The sequence below is a fragment of the Callospermophilus lateralis genome, chromosome 1 (genome assembly GCF_048772815.1).
Source record: "Callospermophilus lateralis isolate mCalLat2 chromosome 1, mCalLat2.hap1, whole genome shotgun sequence".
Classification (NCBI taxonomy): domain Eukaryota; kingdom Metazoa; phylum Chordata; class Mammalia; order Rodentia; family Sciuridae; genus Callospermophilus; species Callospermophilus lateralis.
Window position 1 is genome coordinate 176,766,549 of NC_135305.1, and position 17,878 is coordinate 176,784,426.

The 17,878-nt window shown below is 54.9% G+C and overlaps 1 protein-coding gene across 2 annotated transcripts in view; it reads left to right on the forward strand.

The window, feature by feature from the left end:
• Positions 1–627: 627 nt before the first annotated feature.
• The window catches only part of Prkcd (protein kinase C delta), a 31,115-nt gene continuing 13,864 nt past the window's right edge, over positions 628–17,878 (forward strand). For both annotated transcript variants that reach the window (XM_076868199.1, XM_076868209.1), the window contains exons 1-3: positions 628–858; positions 4,090–4,203; positions 17,107–17,229. In XM_076868199.1, coding sequence (XP_076724314.1) covers positions 17,115–17,229 — 115 coding nt within the window. In that variant the 5' untranslated portion in view covers positions 628–858; positions 4,090–4,203; positions 17,107–17,114. The remainder of the gene's footprint in view (positions 859–4,089; positions 4,204–17,106; positions 17,230–17,878) is intronic.

The window sequence follows — 17,878 nt, forward strand, 5'->3', positions numbered from 1 at the left end:
TAGAAAGGGAGTTCTTGTGGCTGCCTAGGGCTATGGAAACTCTGGAAGGTAGGGACAGGACAGTAGAAGAACGGGAGAGGTAGAGGCAGCTCTCAGAACTGCCCGATGAGCAGTGTAGACGCAGATCAACTAGAACCGCCAGCCCAGGAGTCTTTCCAGCTCCGTCTTTGGGGCAGGGCCTGGACCAGCAGGCCTGGCGGCGGGCACTGAGCCCGGTTGCGTCCGCGCTCCAGCCAACAGGAAAAGAAGGAGTGAGGCCAGGCTGGGAGGGCCAGCTGGCCAGTGGGGAGTCCCATGCGTGGGCGTGAGGAGCCGGGGAACCCCCGCGGGCGCCTCCTGGGCTTCAGGGTGTATAGGGGCCCCACCAACCTCAGCCTCCTCCACTGTAAAATGGGGTCCTCTCCAGATGCCGGCTTGTGTACTACTGGAGGGCGGTGGCGTGAAGAGTGCTGGGGAGGCTAGAGAGGTCAGGAGACTTAAGCCAGACGGAGAGAGGCACAAACCCGCTGGACCCCTCAGCTCCCAGCTGGCGGGGGCGGGGCCCTGGAGGGGCCGGCACTTGTGGGCGGGCCCTCATAGGGGGTGGGGTTGAGGCCGGCACCTGGGTGAGGTCGCGCCGCCCCGCCCCCTTGCACTTCCGTGTGCAGCGGCGCCCGAGCAGGAGGCGGCGGCCGCTGGGATCCCCAAAGCGACCCCTGGTATCTGGCAGCGGCGCTAAGACCCGGGCCGTCCCCACCCGCCCCTGGACCCGTCCGGGTCAGGCCTGCACCGATCCCCGTCCGCGCGCACTCCTGGGAGCAGCTCCGGGAGCCAGACCCCTGCCGCCGCGACCCCTGGCGCCTGGCCTCGCGCCAGGAGGTGAGTGAGAGCCGGGCGCGGGATCGGGGCTACCTACCTCGAAGGCTCAGCGCTTCTCCCTTCCCCCTCCCTTCTCCGGTTCCCTTTTCCGAAACTGAGAAACTGCGACCAGCAAAAGTCCCGCCGAGTGCCGAGACCCGCGGTGTCTCGGTGCCCCCGTCCGTCTGTCCCTCTGTTCGACGGTGGGAGCCTAGGCCCTCATGTCCGATCGCTCCCTGGCCTTCTACCTTCCTGTGTGCCCCGGCCGCGCCGAGGGTCCGATCGTCCTTCCCTGATCTCTCTGGGGCCCTCTGTCCGTTCGTGTGTCCACACTCCCTCTGTGTTCCCGGGTCCGCCTCTCCCCAGACTGGGGCTGTCTGCTAGTCGCCCTCCGCGTGCTCCATCGCCCCACCCCCACCACTCACCCCGCCGCCCCCTCGATCCTGTCCTCTCGCAGCCGCGCCCCCGACCCACGCTCGCCGCCGGGTGCCTGTCCAGCAGCCTCTCCTTTAGAGCCGGAGCCAGACGGCCCGCCACGCCTCATCTCCCGCCCCTGGGTCCCATCCGGGCGGACCCGCTCGGCGCCTCCTGCTCTCTATCTCTTCTTTCAGTCTTGATGTCTTTCTCGGTCTCTCCATCTGTCTCTGGGCTGGGCGTGGCTCTAGTCTCCACCATCCCCCTTCTCACCCTGCCCCTCTGAGCCCCCTCTCCGGGTGGCCCTGCCTGGTGCGGTAAGTCCCAGCTTCCACAACCCAGGCGCCACCTCCCTGGGGGCCCAGGCTGGTAAGGGAAGGGGGATGGAGATGGGGGCACCCTGCTGGCCAGCTCTGGAGAGGGAGGAGGTGAGCACCATCACAACTGCTCCCACTTCCCCAACTCCCTGTCTGTGGGGGCGGGGAGAGTCCTATTAAGTACCCCATTTAAACCTGGCTAGGGTGCGAGTGTGGGAGGATCCTTTTTCCTCTGGCCCCTACCCTATTGCATGGACCCTATCACCGTGTGCTGTATTGCCTGTATCTGGACTTGTGGGTATGATGTGTGTCTGTCTCTTTATGTGTTTTTTGTGGGACGTGCCCCTGTGATTTTGTGTCCTTCTTCACGTGTGTGCCTAGCACATGTATATGTTTATTTGTGTGTCCTGAAGCTCTTTGTGTGTCCTCTGCAACTGTGCACACCAGATCTTGATGTGTTTGTTCTGTGTCACCAGACTGCCCTTATGTGGTGGTGGTGGGGTGTCCCTGTGTGTCTGGAAGGTCCTGTTTTGCACTTGGGTATATCATGGTGACCAACTGGCCATGAGTACATTAGATCCATTAATTGTGGGAGGCCCCTGGTGTTGGGGTGTCAGCCCACCGGGCTCATGTGTGAGTGTGTCTAAATAAGTGTGCATGTGTGTGTGCACTCACATTTGGTTTTTCCTGTCCCTCTGCCACTGAGCTACTGTGACCAGGCTGACCTGGTCCAGAGGGAGGAGACTGGTCCCTTGGGTTTCCTCCTTCCTGCTATGGACTGGGCTGGGGTGTGGTAGATAGGCTGGCAGAGGGCAACTGTGGGGGGGTGGGATGTGTTTGGGTGGCTATACCTGGCTGTAGAATGTTATGAGAGCTCCTGTGTGTGCTGGGACTTCGCTGGAGGTGACACTGGCAGTGTGGAGCTATGGTGGGAGCCTATGACTGGTAACAGACTCACAGTCTGACTGTATGAAACTACAGGTGTGTGCCTGGGAGAGACTGTGATTGTAGGGAACTGAGATGGCTGGGTGTGGGTGTCAGTGCAGGAGGGAATGTGACAAGGTATGTAGTGACAGTGCTGGGAGGGAAGGTGAGAGCCCCCGTGTATGAGACCATGTGCAAGAACATGAGGTCGTGGGTGTGCGTTGTGCATGCACAAAGCCAACCTTGGCTCCTGGGGCAATGGAGAAAGCTATAGGCGAGTTCTGGGGTTTGTAGTGTTATGACCAAGATCTCAGGCTCTGGACCAAGACAGACATGAGCTCAAATACTCACTGTACCTATTAAGAGCAAGAGAGGTTGAGTTTCCTTTTCTGCAGCATGGAGAAAGTTGTGAGGAGTAGAGGTCCTGTGTCACTGATCCTCAGCACAGCCTTGACCCACAGTGAGCGCACAGCACACACTAAGTCTTATTTGGTGATCACCCCACAGCTCTGTGATCCCCATTCTCTTGGAAGCTGGGATTTACAAAATCTCCCATAGTCCCCAACCCCATTTCCTGCCTGCAGTGGGTCTCTTGCCCCTTCCTGTCCCCTTGATCAAGCTGTCTGTGGGAGGGAGCATGTGTTTGGAAACTCTAAGACCCAACCCTGTTCAGCCTGAATGAATGATAAAACCCTTCCAACTCCTCTTGGCCAGCCCCTAGTCTCTGTAGCAGTGATGGGGGGAGAGGGTGAAGAGGGGTGATTCAGAGCTGTAACTGCAGGGCCCTGACACCATTTAGCTGGCACAGCTAATTGGAATTTAAATTAAAATTAGAAATAATTTAAAGTAATGACAAAAAGAAAAAGCCTGAGGATACCTTTGCCCCCAGGGAGTGCTGATAGGGGACTGGGTGGTAGGGAGGAGTTTATACCTGGGGAAGGAAATTTTGTGGAGCTCTGACCTGGTCTTTTAGAGGAAATGCCTTTTAGCTAGGAGATCCAGTGCACCTTGCCGTCACTGCCATTCCAGGCCTCAGGTTTTCAGCTGTATAATGGGCACAAAATAATGGGAGAATCACATGAACCATAAAATACCAAACAAGGAATAAAAAAAAAAAAAAAATCACCATTCATTTGTTTCAACATGAATCTAGCATAGGAGCTGACACAATAAAATTTGAAGCCATAGAGGCACTTGTGGTATTAATGTTTTCTCCATTTAAAAAATAAGCTCAGAGGAATCGCCCCAGGCCCTAAAGTGGTGGTGCCTGGTTGCACCCTAGGACTCCAAAACCTGCAGGGCAACCTCCTGTAGACAGGGGTTGGAAATAGCTTTTTGCTGTGTCTGCTGACCTCCTTACCAGGCTGGAAATATTCCAAGGGCAGGGACACAGTGTTCCAACCCCTAACATGAAGTAGACACATAGCCAATGCCCAGGAATATTTGTGCCTGGCAGCCCATTTCACAGAAGAGAAAGTCAAGTCCAGAGAGGTCCAAGATGTAAGAGTCAGGCAAGACTGAGCGGGTCTGTGTCAGCCATGCTGATGGGGAGATCCTGTTTGCCTCCCGGCTCAGCTGTTTTCTCCTTTTCTTGCAGGCCTGCTGGGAATTGGCCCAAGTGAGGGCGGAGGGCCTACTTTTCCTGGTGGTTGGTGAGTGGCAGCAGCAACAGGAGCCCAGACCAAGGACAAGTGGGCGTTGGGAGCCCCAGGTAGGACTGCGTTCTCTTAGGCAGAAGGACTTTGGGCTGGGGTAGCATTCTTCTTTGGACTCCTCCCTTTTTGCTGTGGGATTGGGTGGTTTGGTGCCTGGATGCCCAGAAGAAGCAGCCATTTGCTCTGCCTAGGAGGAGCTCACTGCCTAAAACCTGGCTGTGGCCCAGGGAAGGCTTTGGCCTTGGAGGACTGGAGCCCACCAGTTGTTTGGGGGAAGGAGTGATGACAATTTATTGTCAGTTAGAAAGTGATATGTGAGCCAAGGGTTGGGGAGGGTGTGTCAGTTTTTCCATGGCTCCTTGTATCTCTGTCACATCATCCTCGCCATCACACAGGGAAATGGAGGTTCACCTAGGCCTCACGGTGGGTTGGATGCTGGGTTGGGAATGGAATGGGGTTTCTTAGCACAGCTGGATATTCTTCCATATCCCATTTCCCCCACTCTATTTCCCCAGCCTCTCTGGGGCCTGAGGAGGGATTCTAAATCCCAATTCCCAGCCTCTAGATTCAAGGCAAGCTGGGCAGTGTCTCTGAGGAATGCCCAAGAAGGCTGCAGTCTCCGAGGCGCCTCAGGAAGCTAGAAATCCCTCCCTTTGGGGCCAGCCTTGGTTCCATCAGCCCCTATTACAATTGCAACAGTCTTCTGGGCTGGGGCATAAAGCTCCGTGTAACTCATGTGCCTAGCATGTACACGGCCCTGGGTTTAATTCCCAGAAAGAGAAAGAAAGAAAGAAAGGAACCAGCTAGGCACACACCTGTAATCCCAGTGGTTTGGGAGGCTGATGATGCAGGAGGATCGGGAGTTCAAAGCCAGCCTCAGCAAAAGCAAGGTGCTAAGCAACTCAGTGAGAACCTGTCTCTAAATAAAATACAAAATAGGGCTGGGGATGTGGCTCAGTGGTCGAGTGCCCCTGAGTTCAATCCCCTGCATCCCCTCCCCTGCAAAAAAAGAAAGAAAGGAACAAATGAACAAAGGAAAGATTGGGGAGTGTTACTCACTGAGTGTTTAAATCCCCAGTAAGCCAGATTCTGAATGGGTGTGTGGGTGTGTGCTGAGGGCACCTGGAACCTGGGGGGGATAGGAGCAGGGGATGGGAAGGATGGCTTTTCCTCCAGGAGTCCCCCCTGATCGGTTCCCTACTCCCACCCTACTGGCTGTCAGGCACTATAGGTCTTAGGGTGACTTGAGTGAACCTGAGGAGGCTGGACTCTCTGGGCCTGACTCTGGGGACAGGGCTGTCACTCCACTGGGGGCAGAGGGTCTTCTGCTTATTTATCCTACTCCAAAACCTATCTGGTGGGGAGGATGAGAAGTACCTTTGGCTTGAGGGCCTCTGCCCCCTGAGGCCAGGGGAGCCAGTCCCTCCCAGCACTCAACCTCCTTCCCTAAGGAGTTCAATTAGTTAGTTTTGGAGCCACCCACTTTCTGCTCTCAAGCATCACCTGTCTGGCTAGCAGAGATGTGCACGTGTTCATACAGAATGCCAGGCTGCACTGGGCACACGTGCCATAGGTGCCCGGTGCCTGCATATGCACCCCCATGGGCACACTAATATGCGCATACACACACTCGTCTCTGTCATCATGCACTCAGATGTCTGCCCACACATACCGCACTGTGCCCATGCTGGGTTGGGAAGTGAGGCCCTAGGCAGGGTAACAGCCTAGCCATGTAGCCTGGGTCTGGCGTGACAGTGAGAGTCCAGGTGTGGCTGTGACCAGAGGCTAGAGTTGGGTGGGCCATGCTGTGGGCAGTCAACAGCTGTCTTGCCCATCTAACTCAGGCCTCCAGGGCTTGGTACTGGAGACCAGGGACATGGGCGTGGGGGAGGGGCTGTGTCAGCTGCTGCAGTACCGTTTGTGGCTGCTGCCACAGAGGAGGAAGTGGGCTGTTTGGCCATAAGGCTGAGGTGCTCACGGGCCAGTGGGGGTCCTACAGCTCCTCTGTCCAACCCAGTGTCCATGTCTGGAGAGAGTGGAGTTGCTAGGCTCAGGGGTCCGGGAGGCAGGCAGGGTACTCTCTCCTAGGGTCCACTTTCCAAGGCCTAGACCCAGGGGAGAAGACTGTCTGTCCGAGGCGTTTCCGGAGGCTCACTTCCTCTGGGCTGCCCAGGAAGTGGTTTCAGAGTGGGACTGACCAGCCCTCTGCCTGTGGCTTGCCCCGCCCCTGCCCTGCTTTCCGAGGGGAGCAGCATCTTGCCTGTGGGCTAGGCCGACTGATCAGGCTTTCTACTGCCAGGGCTGCTTAGCCTAGTTAGAGACTCTAGGAGAAAGATGAGGTGCTGAGACCATAAAGTCCCCTGCAGCCCCCACAACTGCAGCTTCTCCCTCCCTCCAAGCCTGGAAGCCAAGAATGAGAGGCATCAACTTCAACAGGCACAGTCTCTTGGGGACAGAGATGGCAGGCTGCTTCTTGAAGATTCGGCAGCACTAAGCAACTGTATAAATGAGCCTGGCCAAGTGGCTTTGCTACTCAGTGCCTCGGTTTCCCCCTCTGGCAAATGCAATGATATCTACCCTGGTGAGGTTATATGGAAAATAAGATAATGTGTGCAAAGTAGCCAGCACCATGCTTGGCACATCTTCTGTCAGTCATGTGAAGTACTCAGTGCCTGCTTCCTGGTAACTATTCAGAAAACAGCAAGTGGTACTAATAATGGGCCATAATTGTCTGATTGGCTGAGGACTGTCCCAGTCACAAGGCCAGGTGGCTTTGGAGCCCAACTAAGTCAGGTCTCTGGCTCCCTTCGTCCCCCTCAGTTCTGCCTTCGGCAGCAATACCAGGGGTGGGAGAGCTCCATTGGTTCAATAGATTCCCTGTCCTCTGAGGAAGGAGTGCCAGGGTGGAGCAGCTGTGCCCACTCAGCAGCCCAGCCCCCTCCTGCTGTCTCCCCCTCACTCCCTTTCAAAGAGAGAAGAAAACAGATTTCGTGACAAATAGATGCAGGATGCTGGGGAAGGGAAGCAGGCAGCTAACTGCCTGCCCCCTCAGGGCTCCTCTCAGCCCTCCCACTCTGGGCTCCTGCAGGACTTTGGGCTTAGGAAATTGGCTGGGAATGAGGAAGTGGGTGGTGAGCCCTCCTGCCAGCCTACCCACCCTCAGACCCCTGGCCTCAGCCTTTGGACGGGGGTAGGGGGCAGTCATCTTGGACTGAGGAGACTGAGGGGTCGGGGAGCAACAAATCCCCCCATACACTTGTGTATGCATCCATCCTTAACCCATGGCAGCTGGTGGCCTGCCTATCTCAGGAACAAACAGAAGATCAGCTCAGGGAGGACTAGGATGAGCTTTGGCTTTCACTCTTTGGGACCAAGAGGCTGAGCTCTCCAGTGTTGAAGAGTTAATGATGGCGACATGGCAGGCAGGGCTCAGGAGCCTGGAGGGCTGGAGATAATTGTAGGGCTGGGCCATCAAGGCAAGGGAATCCTGCAGATTTAGGAAAAGGACCTCTGCAAGCATCAGAAAGTCCCTTGTTTAATATTTCCTGGCTGTGTCCCCTGGAGCTAGGTGCTGGATGGCTGTAAGTCTTCCTATTCTGTGAAATAGGCAGATAGGGGAGTATCCTTATGAGAAATGAATGATGGGAAGGAACCACTGTGGGGCATTGGGGACAGGAAGACAGAATAGCAAGCCCAGAGCCTCCTCAGCAGGAAGGAATTTGTCTGATCAGAGAACTGAAAAGGGTCATTGTGGCTAGGAACTGGAATGAGGGGAGAGCAGCTACCAAGGGGGTCAGGAAGGTAAGGGCCACAGGTCTGGCGGAAAGGAGTCTGAGCTTACCCAAGGAGCAATAGGAAACTCCAGGGGCTTAGGCAAGGGTGATGAGGTCTACTGTACTCTTAAGTCTTAAGAGCCCTGTCTGGATGCTGGAGCAGAGGAACCATAGGGGCCAAACTAGGGGAGGTAGAGCTGTGGGCAGGCAGGTACCAAGCCTGGAGATGGCAATGGTGGCCAGGATGGGGCAGGAGGCGGAGAAAAGAAGGTCTTGATCTTTGCTGCAGAGGCAGACACCATTGCGGACTGGGTGGGGAGGCCCCCGGAGGAGGCAAACTGGCCCCAGGTGTCTGGCCTGACAGCTGTGTGAGCGTGGGCGCCCCTAACAGATGAGAAGCACTTGGAAGGGGAACACCAGTGGGCTGCTGTGGGCAGATTTGAGCACTTTTAGAATCATTCACGTGGTGAGGTTGGGGAGGCAGGTGGGGCCACAGCCTGGGTCCAAAAGGGTCTGGGCTAAAGGTGGAGACCTGAGAATCTAAAGCCTAGGTTGGGGAGGAGAGGGCTCAGCAAGCCATTGGTGGGGGAATTTGAGGGTCCTTGCTGGGACTGCTGTCCCTCGAAGGTCCCTGCCCAGGCGCCAGGAGGGCAGGCTTGTGGTGGCTGAGCCACTGTTTTCAAAACAGCCCCGGAAGCTTTGGATCATGTCTATGGTTGTATTGGGTAAACAAGAGCAGTCGAGCAGCCAGTCACCAAAGCCAAGGTCGGATCAGATGTCTTTGTGGTATAGGCTTCAGGGCCAAGGTTGAGGGTGTGAGAAGAGGCTCTCGGGGTCCTCCAGTATCAGGACTGAGAAATCTTGGGGGTTTCCATTGTTAAGACAGGGAAGCTGAGGCCTGTGCTCTGCCCATGGATGTAGGCTGCCTCAGCCCACCCCAGACCCTTCCCACAGGCCAGGCACCCCATTACTGAGTGACTGAGGATAGATGAAAATGGGCAGAGACAGGGCAGGGTGTGAGGATGACAGTGGTGGTAAGAACCGTGGTGACGGCTTCTGGGTGTTGGCACTGTTTCTTGTGTCAGGCCTGGTGCTCAGCATGCCTGCCCAAGACTCAGCCATGTTCTCAGGGCACCGGCTCTGAACTAGGCCTGTCCAGCCCACTCATCCCCATGCTCACCAGCTCCTCTGTTGCCTGCCATTTGGGAATGGCCTGCTACATGGGTTGGTCTTGTCTCTCCCAGCTTTTTCAAGGTCCCTGAAGTCGGGGACGGGGGGCATCATCTGGGCTCTACCTACTGCAGAGGGACTGACAGACACCAAAAGGCTTAGGTGGCCACCTTACCTTCTCCCAAACACAAAACATTTGTTTCTTGTAAATAATCAGGAAAATCCTGGGGACTCTATGGGGAAAAGAAGGAGTGGGGTTGGGACCACCTCGTGGAGCTGTTCCTACCTGCCAACACATCCCCTTGCTGCACTGCAGGCCAGATGGGCCATTTGAGCACTGAAACTGGAGCCTCTCTCCCCCTCCACCTGGGTCTGCCCCATTGGCTTTGTGGCTTTGGTTGAATTACTTAACCTCTCTATCATTTTCTGCATGGTAAGCCTAGAGCTCATGGAGGTCATATGTGGGCTGTCCCCACCAGCAGATGTTCCAGCCCTCCCCTGCTCTCATGTGCCAAGCCTGTGACTGCCACCTGTGACCTCCCAGCCTCAGCCTCAACTGACTCCCCCCACCCCACTCCTCCCAGGCCCTGAAGGCAAGGTGGCAGGTCTGCACAGGGATGTGCATGACCCACCCACTCCTTCCTTACACACTTTGGACTTTGCTCTGGACCTCCTTCAGTAGGGAGGCCCAGCCTGGCCTGATTCCCAGATGCCCTTCCCATCTCCAGCCATTGTGCCCCAGGGGGACTATAGTAGGAACAGTGGCATTTGGGTACCGGATTCTAGTCAGGCTTATGGGATCCTTCCAAGTTCATGTATTCATCTCTGTGTCTGCCCAGTGTGCCTGTCCCCGTGTGTGTGTGTTATGGCTTATTCACATAGATCCTGTATGGCTGGGTGTGGTCTTTGTGTGCCTGGATGCATGTTGACATTTGAGAAACTACTGGAGGGGGGGTACTCTGTGTGTGTGTGTGTGTGTGTGTGTGTGTATGTGTGCATGTGTGCACCTTTTGAGCTGTCACATGTGACTGTGGCTATAAATGTGTGCGTGTACATCCAACTTCAAGGGAGGCTCCCCATTTGTAACTGTATGTTTGGTTTTGTGGGTGTGCCCGTGTGTGCACATGTGTGTCGTTATTCTTGGAGAAGTCCACATATTCCCCCACACCCAGGGTCACACAGAGGCCCCCTTGTCTTCGTAGGAGCTGACTCTCTGGCTCCTGCCGTGAAGGAGCTTTTGTTACTCCCTCAAGGGTGCCTGGAGCCCTCCCTCTGACTGAACCCAGGTCTCCCCAACCCAGGGCCAACTGGGAGACTTCAGGCCTGTGCCTAGTGTGGGCTGTGCTTTTAAGGAGGCCCTATTCAGCCTGTGTTGGCCTTTGGTTTGAGCCAATTGACACTCAATATCCTTAGTCCTGCCCCTCTGTCCTTCCAAACCCTCTGGATAAGTGGACTGTAACACCCCTGCTTTCCCTGAGATGGAAGCTTCCCCGCTGCCCCATCCCTGATTCTATCCCCTGCTCTGTCTTGCTATTCTCACTGCCTGAGCAATGCATGGTGTCATCCTGTTCCGTAGCCACTGTTTATGTGATATTCCCCACCAGGTTGTAGTTACCATCAGCCTGGTATGTCTTGTCATTGTGATGCCCACTAGCTGGGCCTGAGGTGGGCTGAAGGTGATGTGGGGCTTATTTGGCCTTGGGGGCCTCAGCTCTTAACTCTGTGTGTGCACACAATCATATCATCTCCTGCATGTGTTTTCCTAATAAGAGGACTCCTGGCTTTCATTGGATTCTTATAATAGCACGACCCCCTTTGCAATTAAAAGGTAAACTTGTGCCGCCTGGACCCCACCTCTGATTCCTACTGAATTCCAGATGGCTGGGCTGGGCCTGCCAGTGGGATTTTGAAATGGCCCCATAAAGTCAGCTCTGTAACCAGGGATGAGCATGCTGACCAGGAGGCAGAGATACCCCTAGACCACAAACCCAAGTCCTCAGATACAACTGACCACAGATACTGGCATAGGTCACCAGCAGGGAAGTAGCTGGTATCTTGAGGAGGGGGGAAAGATCCCCAGGCTGGCCTTTTGAATTGCCTGGAAGGACACATGACTCAGGAAGGTCTTCTGGCTGTGGGGACGGCATGTACAAGTCCATAGAGACTTGAAAGTGAGGTATAGAGTGGCCAGAATGGGAGTTGAACAGGGCATAGCCAGGGTGTGGGGAGCTCTGAATGCCAGGCCGAGGTCTGGGCTGAGGTCCCAGGGCAGTGGGAACCAAGGGGGTTCCACATGGTGGGAAGATTGGCTGGGGAAGGGACCAGGGTGGTGACAGCTGGGAGGGTGTGCCGGAGAAGGAGAGCAGTGAGGAATAGCAGAGCCCTGGGGAGTCCGAGGAGGAGAGTTCGTGGGCAGTGGTTGGTCTGTGTAGGGTGAAGGAAGGGTGGAGGAGGAGTCCTGGCCAGAGAATGAGGTGCCAGTCCTGGGGAGGAGCAGAGTTGGGGAGCCTCCCCTGCTGTGGCACTCAGGCATGAACTGAGAGCCCAGCCGAGGTTCTTCTCTCAGGAAGAACTGGGCGCATGGGGGCTGGGACAAGATTCCTGGTGGAGGTCTTTGGAAGGGAGTTTCTAGCCCTTTCTTCCCCCACCTCCTGTTCCTCTTGCTGAGCCCACTTCCTGGGTTGTGAAACCCTGTGGCCTCCTTGATTTGGTTCTGTCTGGAAAGGCCAGGCTGTTCTGCCGAGCCTGCGCCTTTGGCCTTTCCCAACTGCTAGGGCCTGCTCTGTTCTTGCCTGCTGGCCATACTGCCTCTCACTCTGAACCCCCTCCCTGACTCTGACCAGGCCTTTGACTGCTCTTCCTGCTTTCATTCATCCCTCAAGGCCTACATAACAGGTAGGGCTGCGTCCCTAGGAGGGCCTCACTTTGCTATCACCTGCCATCCAGTCTGGCTTGACAGGCAGTGGTACCCTCCAAGCACAGAAGGCAGGCACAGGCCCAAAGTAGGTGGGAGAGGGCTGCATGAGGTGGCATGGGTGCATCCCCTGTTCCTCACCAGGCGCTGCAGCTGATCTCTCTCATGAGCCTGTTGACACATTCTCCCAACAGCTGAACCAAGATGCCTCTTCTCTAGCTCCAACCCCAGTTTACTCTCTGTTCATTGGGCACCATCTTGTACCCTGTGAGGCAGAACTGTTCAGGAAGGAAGGGCTGGCAGGGAAGAGACCAAGCTGGGTCTGGGAGCTGAGGGATCCTCAATGCAGGACCTTGGCTGTAGTTTCCCTCTGTACAATGAGGAGATGAGCATATTGGTCTCAGCTTGGTGAGTTTTATTTTTTATCTTTGACAAAGTTGTTTCAAACAAGTTACCCGTGATATAGAAGAGTTAGAAAATGCATTCTGGGTTCCTATTGAAACCCCAGTTTCTTTGCTGGTGCATGTGTGGAATTGCAGCCCACATACTGTTCTGCTGGGGGCTACCCACAGCAAGGTCACTCTGGTCATCTTGAGGCTGGCCTTGCCCACTACCCTGGACTGGCTGAAAACAGGTTTCTGTTTGCTCTTGGAGGAAGCAACCTGCCTATTTGGGCCTGGTCTAGCTATTGCCTTTCCTTACCTCCAGGCTGATGCTTTAGGGCAGAATGGGGAACAGGGCCAGTTCCTCAAGTTATGGCAAGTGGAGGCCTGGGGATGAAGAGTAGGGAGGGCTGAATAGACTGGTTGAACATAGGGTCCTAGACCCTTACCTCCATTTGTCTCTTCTTCCCCAAATGGTATACTGGAAAGAACATGAGATGCAACATTAGGCACGCCTGGGTCTAAACCTTTAGCTGTGTTACCTTAGGCAAATCAGTTAGCTTTTCTGAGCCTTGATTTCTTCATATGTAAAATACTCACCTTCTGGAGCTACATAGAGATAAAGTGAGCTAATGCAGTTACAAGGCCAATCCAGCAGCACACTGTCAGCTTCAGAAAAGGACAACCCTTCTTAGAAGTGGGGAGTTGAGATTCACACCTAGACTGACTCCTTTTTTTTTTTTTTTTTTGAATTAGGGATTGAACCAAAGGATGCTTAATCACTGAGCCACATCCCCAGCCCATTTTATTTTGTTTTATTTTTTGGTACTGAGGATTAAATCCAGGGATGCTTAACCACTGGGCCACATTCTCAGCAACCCCCCACCCCATTTTTTTTTTTTTTTTTTTTGAGACAGGGTCTTGCTGAGTTGTTTAGGGCTGCATTAAGTTGCTAAGGCTGGCTTTGAACTCTCGATCCTCCTGCCTCAGCCTCCTGAGCTGCTGGGATTATGGGTATACGCCCTGACACTTGGCTAGACTGATGTTTGAGTCCAGTGCTCTCTGCTTCCCAGGGCTGCCTCTGCTGTGGGCTTGAGAAGCTAGAACAGAGGCTAGGAGCCCACCCAGTGGGGAGAGAGGCCTGGTCCTCCTGTGACACTGTGTGGGGTCCAGCTCCTGCCACGCCTCTGGCCCTGCAGAACTGTGAAGAGTCTGGGGCTGAGCTGGTGGCCTTTTTTTGGGCCTGTGGGCCTGGGCCTATTTGCATGGAGGTTATAAATAGTGAGCACACCTTGCTTCTGTGCTGCTGCCTTGCCCCTCACCTTCCCACCACAGCTCAGACACGGAGAGGTAGGTGAGTAATTCATGCTCCATTGTGCGGAGGGGCACCTGTGGCCCAGAGAGGCCCTGGACCTCTCTCAGGATCACTCAGTAATGGAAGCAGATGCCAGCTCATGGTGACTGTCTCCTTCCTGGGGTCTGGAGATTCCAGTTTAGGACTGAGGGAATGGGAATGCTGGGCCAGGCCTTTGACCTGGTTTTAGTCGTAGCAAGTTGGGGCTACGAGCTCTGGCCCTAAGGTTACTACTGAGAAGCCCCATGGCAGCCCACCAAGACCATGGATCCCCTGTGCTTGTGCACTGTGGCCTAGCTACACAGTTTTAGGGCTGGGGCCGCAGCCCGCTGTGGTTGTGGTTTTCCCTCAGTGGCTTCTGTGAGCAGCAACTGCTCAGATTGTGAGCCCGAGGGCAGGTTTAGGGCAGCCTGCAGAATAGGGCAGGGGGCCAGTCCTGGCTCTGCCTCACCCTCTCTGACACCCTCTTCTCCTCCATATAATCCTGGTCACATAGCTCCTGCTGGCCAAGCTGGGGGCAAGGGGAGCCATGGAGCCTGCAGGCCATTAGGACCAGGCCTCAGGAGGAGGTGGTAGGGAGGAGGAGTTGACCAGCAGGTGTGCTGAGTGCCTGGCACCCCAGGATGAGTTGCCAAATGTTCTAAGATCTGGTTTCCTTGTTGAGCAGTGGGGTCAGAGCCAGGACCGTCTCCCCAGGCTGGTGGACAGGCAGACGCCTTCATTGGGGGAGTGACTGTATTTTGTAGCCTGGAAAGGGAGGTGCATGGGTGAGGGCTGGGTGCTCCCAAGTGCAAGGGGGTGATATTGATGAGAGGACCCCTTCTCTGGGGCCTGTCAGGTTGGTGTTGATCCTCATCAGCATGATGACCCTTGAACTAAGAGACTATTCCTCATCTGGAAGATGGGAGGAGGGGAGATTTGTACAGTCCTGCAGCCAAGGCAGCACTGATATTGTGGTCTCGCATCCAGCCAGCCTGACCGTGATTTTGCCACCTGGTCAGCCCTCAGCCTGTCCCCCAGGAGCCAAGGCCACAGCATCTTTTTTTTTTTTTTTTTTTTTTTTTTTTTAAAGAGACAGGTGAGAGAGAGGGAGAGAGAGAGAGAGAATTTTTGATATTTATTTTTTAGTTTTTTGGCAGACACAACATCTTTCTTTGTATGTGGTGCTGAGGATCAAACCCGGGCTGCACGCCTGCCAGGCGAGTGCGCTACCTCTTGAGCCACATCCCCAGCCCCACAGCATCTTTTTCCTTCATTTTCTCTGCCCTCCTGTCATTCAGCCCTCCCTCATCCTCTCACTACCCCAGAAAGCTGCTCACTACTCCAGCTCTGTCTCCAGGTTGTCCTTTTGAGGGGCAAGGCTGAGCTGTGTCTGTTGAGTGTGTAGACGCAGGCCTGCGGCCAGTGTGTGCTGTGCAGGGATCTTGCTTATCACCTGAGACCCCAGGCAGCATTCATCTGGATGCTCGATGCCTTGGACTTGAGGGCTAGGCAAAGCAGCCCCGGGGAAAGATACCCTTTTTTCCTGGGGGTTTGGGACACACACCCAGACCCCTACACATGGGCTCTAGGCCAGGCCCATGCAGCTTCTTTTCACTCTTACCACTAACTACTCCTACCACGTGCCAGCCACTCCCATGGCCTCACAGGCACATGCATTTCTATGGCTACGTAAGTCATATTTGTGCTTACCCATCACACCCACATGTACACTCACGTCCCCCAACACACACATGTTCACATGTGCTCCAGCTATGGGATGAACCCCTAGTAGGCCACTGCTGGCTCCCCCTCCCCACCTGCCAAGAGGTTGTGTGCAGCTGGCCTGGGACCCTGTACTCCTAGGCCAGAGACTTTGAGGCCTTGGCTTCTTATTCCCACTGAATAGGAGCCAGGGCAGGGGATGTGGTCGGATCTGCCTCACCAGGTTCCTTCGCTCTGCTCTGGCAGCTGGCCCCAGAGGACTGGCCGGGCGCTTTGGGCTAGGCTGCAGGCTGAGGTCAGTGTTTCCTGTGAGCTCATCTGGGCTGGGAGCTCCCAGCAGACCTGGCCACTATGCTGGCTGCCTAGTGCAGGAGCTGGAGGGGGCTATTCGGGGGTTGGGCAGCTGCTGTATGTACACATGCGTATGCAGGTAATATTCAGGGTGGAATGAGCATGAATGAGCATTCATTCAACTATGGTTATGGAGCACCCATATGTGGGGCCTGGGCCAAGAGCCAGTGTCCATATAGGAGTATGAGTGTGCATCTGTGGCCTTCCACATGAATGTCCTCCACAGATGGCAACCCAGGAGGACCCTGGGAATCAACCTCCTGTAATGACCCTTGACTGAGGAATAGTGAAGAAAGAGGACAGTGTGGAAACTGGCATTACAGTCCATATTAAAATACAACCAGGCACCATGGTGCACGCCTGTAATCCCAGCAGCTCGGGAGACTGAGGCAGGAAAATCGTGAGTTCAGAGTCAGCCTCAACAACTTAGCAAAGTCCTAAGAAACTCAGTGAGATCCTATCTCTAAATAAAATATTAGAAAGGGCTGGGCACGTGGCTCAGTGATTCAGTGCCCCTGGGTTCAATCCCTGGTACCCAAAAAAAGAAAAAGAAAATAATTAAAATACAGTTTTACATTTGGGGAAAAAAATTTTCATTTTGAAAGTGCAGGCAGAGGGAGGCATGTGACGCCAAGGGGTAAGTTCAGAAGGGTCAAGTACACTGATGTGGGCAGAGCCTCTGACTGCCCTGGTCCTGGAACAAAGTAGGTGCTAAGTTAGTGGAACCCCTGCTTTTAGTTGTGGCTAAACCTCAGAGTTTCAGTTTTCAGTGGGGGTGCTCACTTGGCCCCATTTGTCTGCCTGGGTAGTTATGAGCAAAATCAGAGCCAAGAAGGGCTGCCAGGGGCGGGTGAGAGGAGGTGCTCTCTTGTTCCTCTTGCTGAATGATTGCTGGCACTGAGATGCAGGAGCCCAGTGATTGGCTACTGACAGAGGCACTGACTGAGTGACCCCACGTGAATGCTTCAGAGGTCACAGACACAGATGCCTCCAAGGTGCAGGTTTTGGAGAGCAGTGAAGACAGTGTCCCAGGTCTGGTGTCACTTGATAAAGAGGCAGCCATCCAGAGGCTACTGTCCAGTTGACCTAGTGGCACATCTTCCAGTTTTACCAGGGGTGCCTCAAGTCCAGACATACATAAAACATCCCCATGTTTACCATTGGCAACTAGGACTAGTGCATTTTCCACACCATGTGGGCCAAGTTCAAAGGAGTGGGAGTCCCGGGGGCAGTAGGTACCTGAGAATATCCTGGGGCTGTCCCCAGTGCTGCCTAGCTTCATCAGCCCTCTACATCCAACCCTGCTGCAGGCCCCACCATGGCACCGTTCCTGCGCATCGCCTTCAACTCCTACGAGCTGGGCTCCCTGCAGGTTGAGGATGAGGCTAACCAGCCCTTCTGTGCCGTGAAGATGAAGGAGGCTCTCAGCACAGGTAGGGCCGAAGCCCAGACCCCCTCCTCAGCAGGAGGGGCCAGGGGCCTTACTTTGTTCTGTGGAACCTCTAAGGTGTCTTCTCTTCCTTGTTCTTATCTCCCTGCCCAGCTATGGATGCAGGAAAGCTGAGGCCACAGGGTGTCAAGGCCTGGCTAAATTGAGCCCCACCAGGCCTTGGAGTTTCTGGCTTTATTGGTTGTTCCACCAAACTGTTTCCACGTGTCCATCTGAGGACCCTATCATGCTCCAGGACCATCCAAGTCCTTCCCTCATAGGGTTCACAGTTAGATGGGGAGAGTCCTGTGGAGAGGAAAGCCACAGAGGGCACCACCATGGCCTAGGCTTAGGAGGACTTCCTGGAGGAGGAAGTCCCACCATTCCCACCATTCCCTTGTGCTTCTGCTCACCTCTAAGACCCAGCTGACTGTCCATTCCTCCAGGAAGCCTTCCCTGACCCTTAGGCTGGGTCAGGCCACTTGACCATGGTTGGCCTTAGAACCACTGGCCTTGCCTTCTTTAATGTCGTCACAGCTGTGACTTAAGTGGTTACTCAAGGAATGCCTTGGTTTGTGTCTCTGCCCTGGACTGGGGCTCCAGGAGGACAGGCCCCAGGTTTGACTTTTCTTTCTGCCATGTTCCTCACCTCC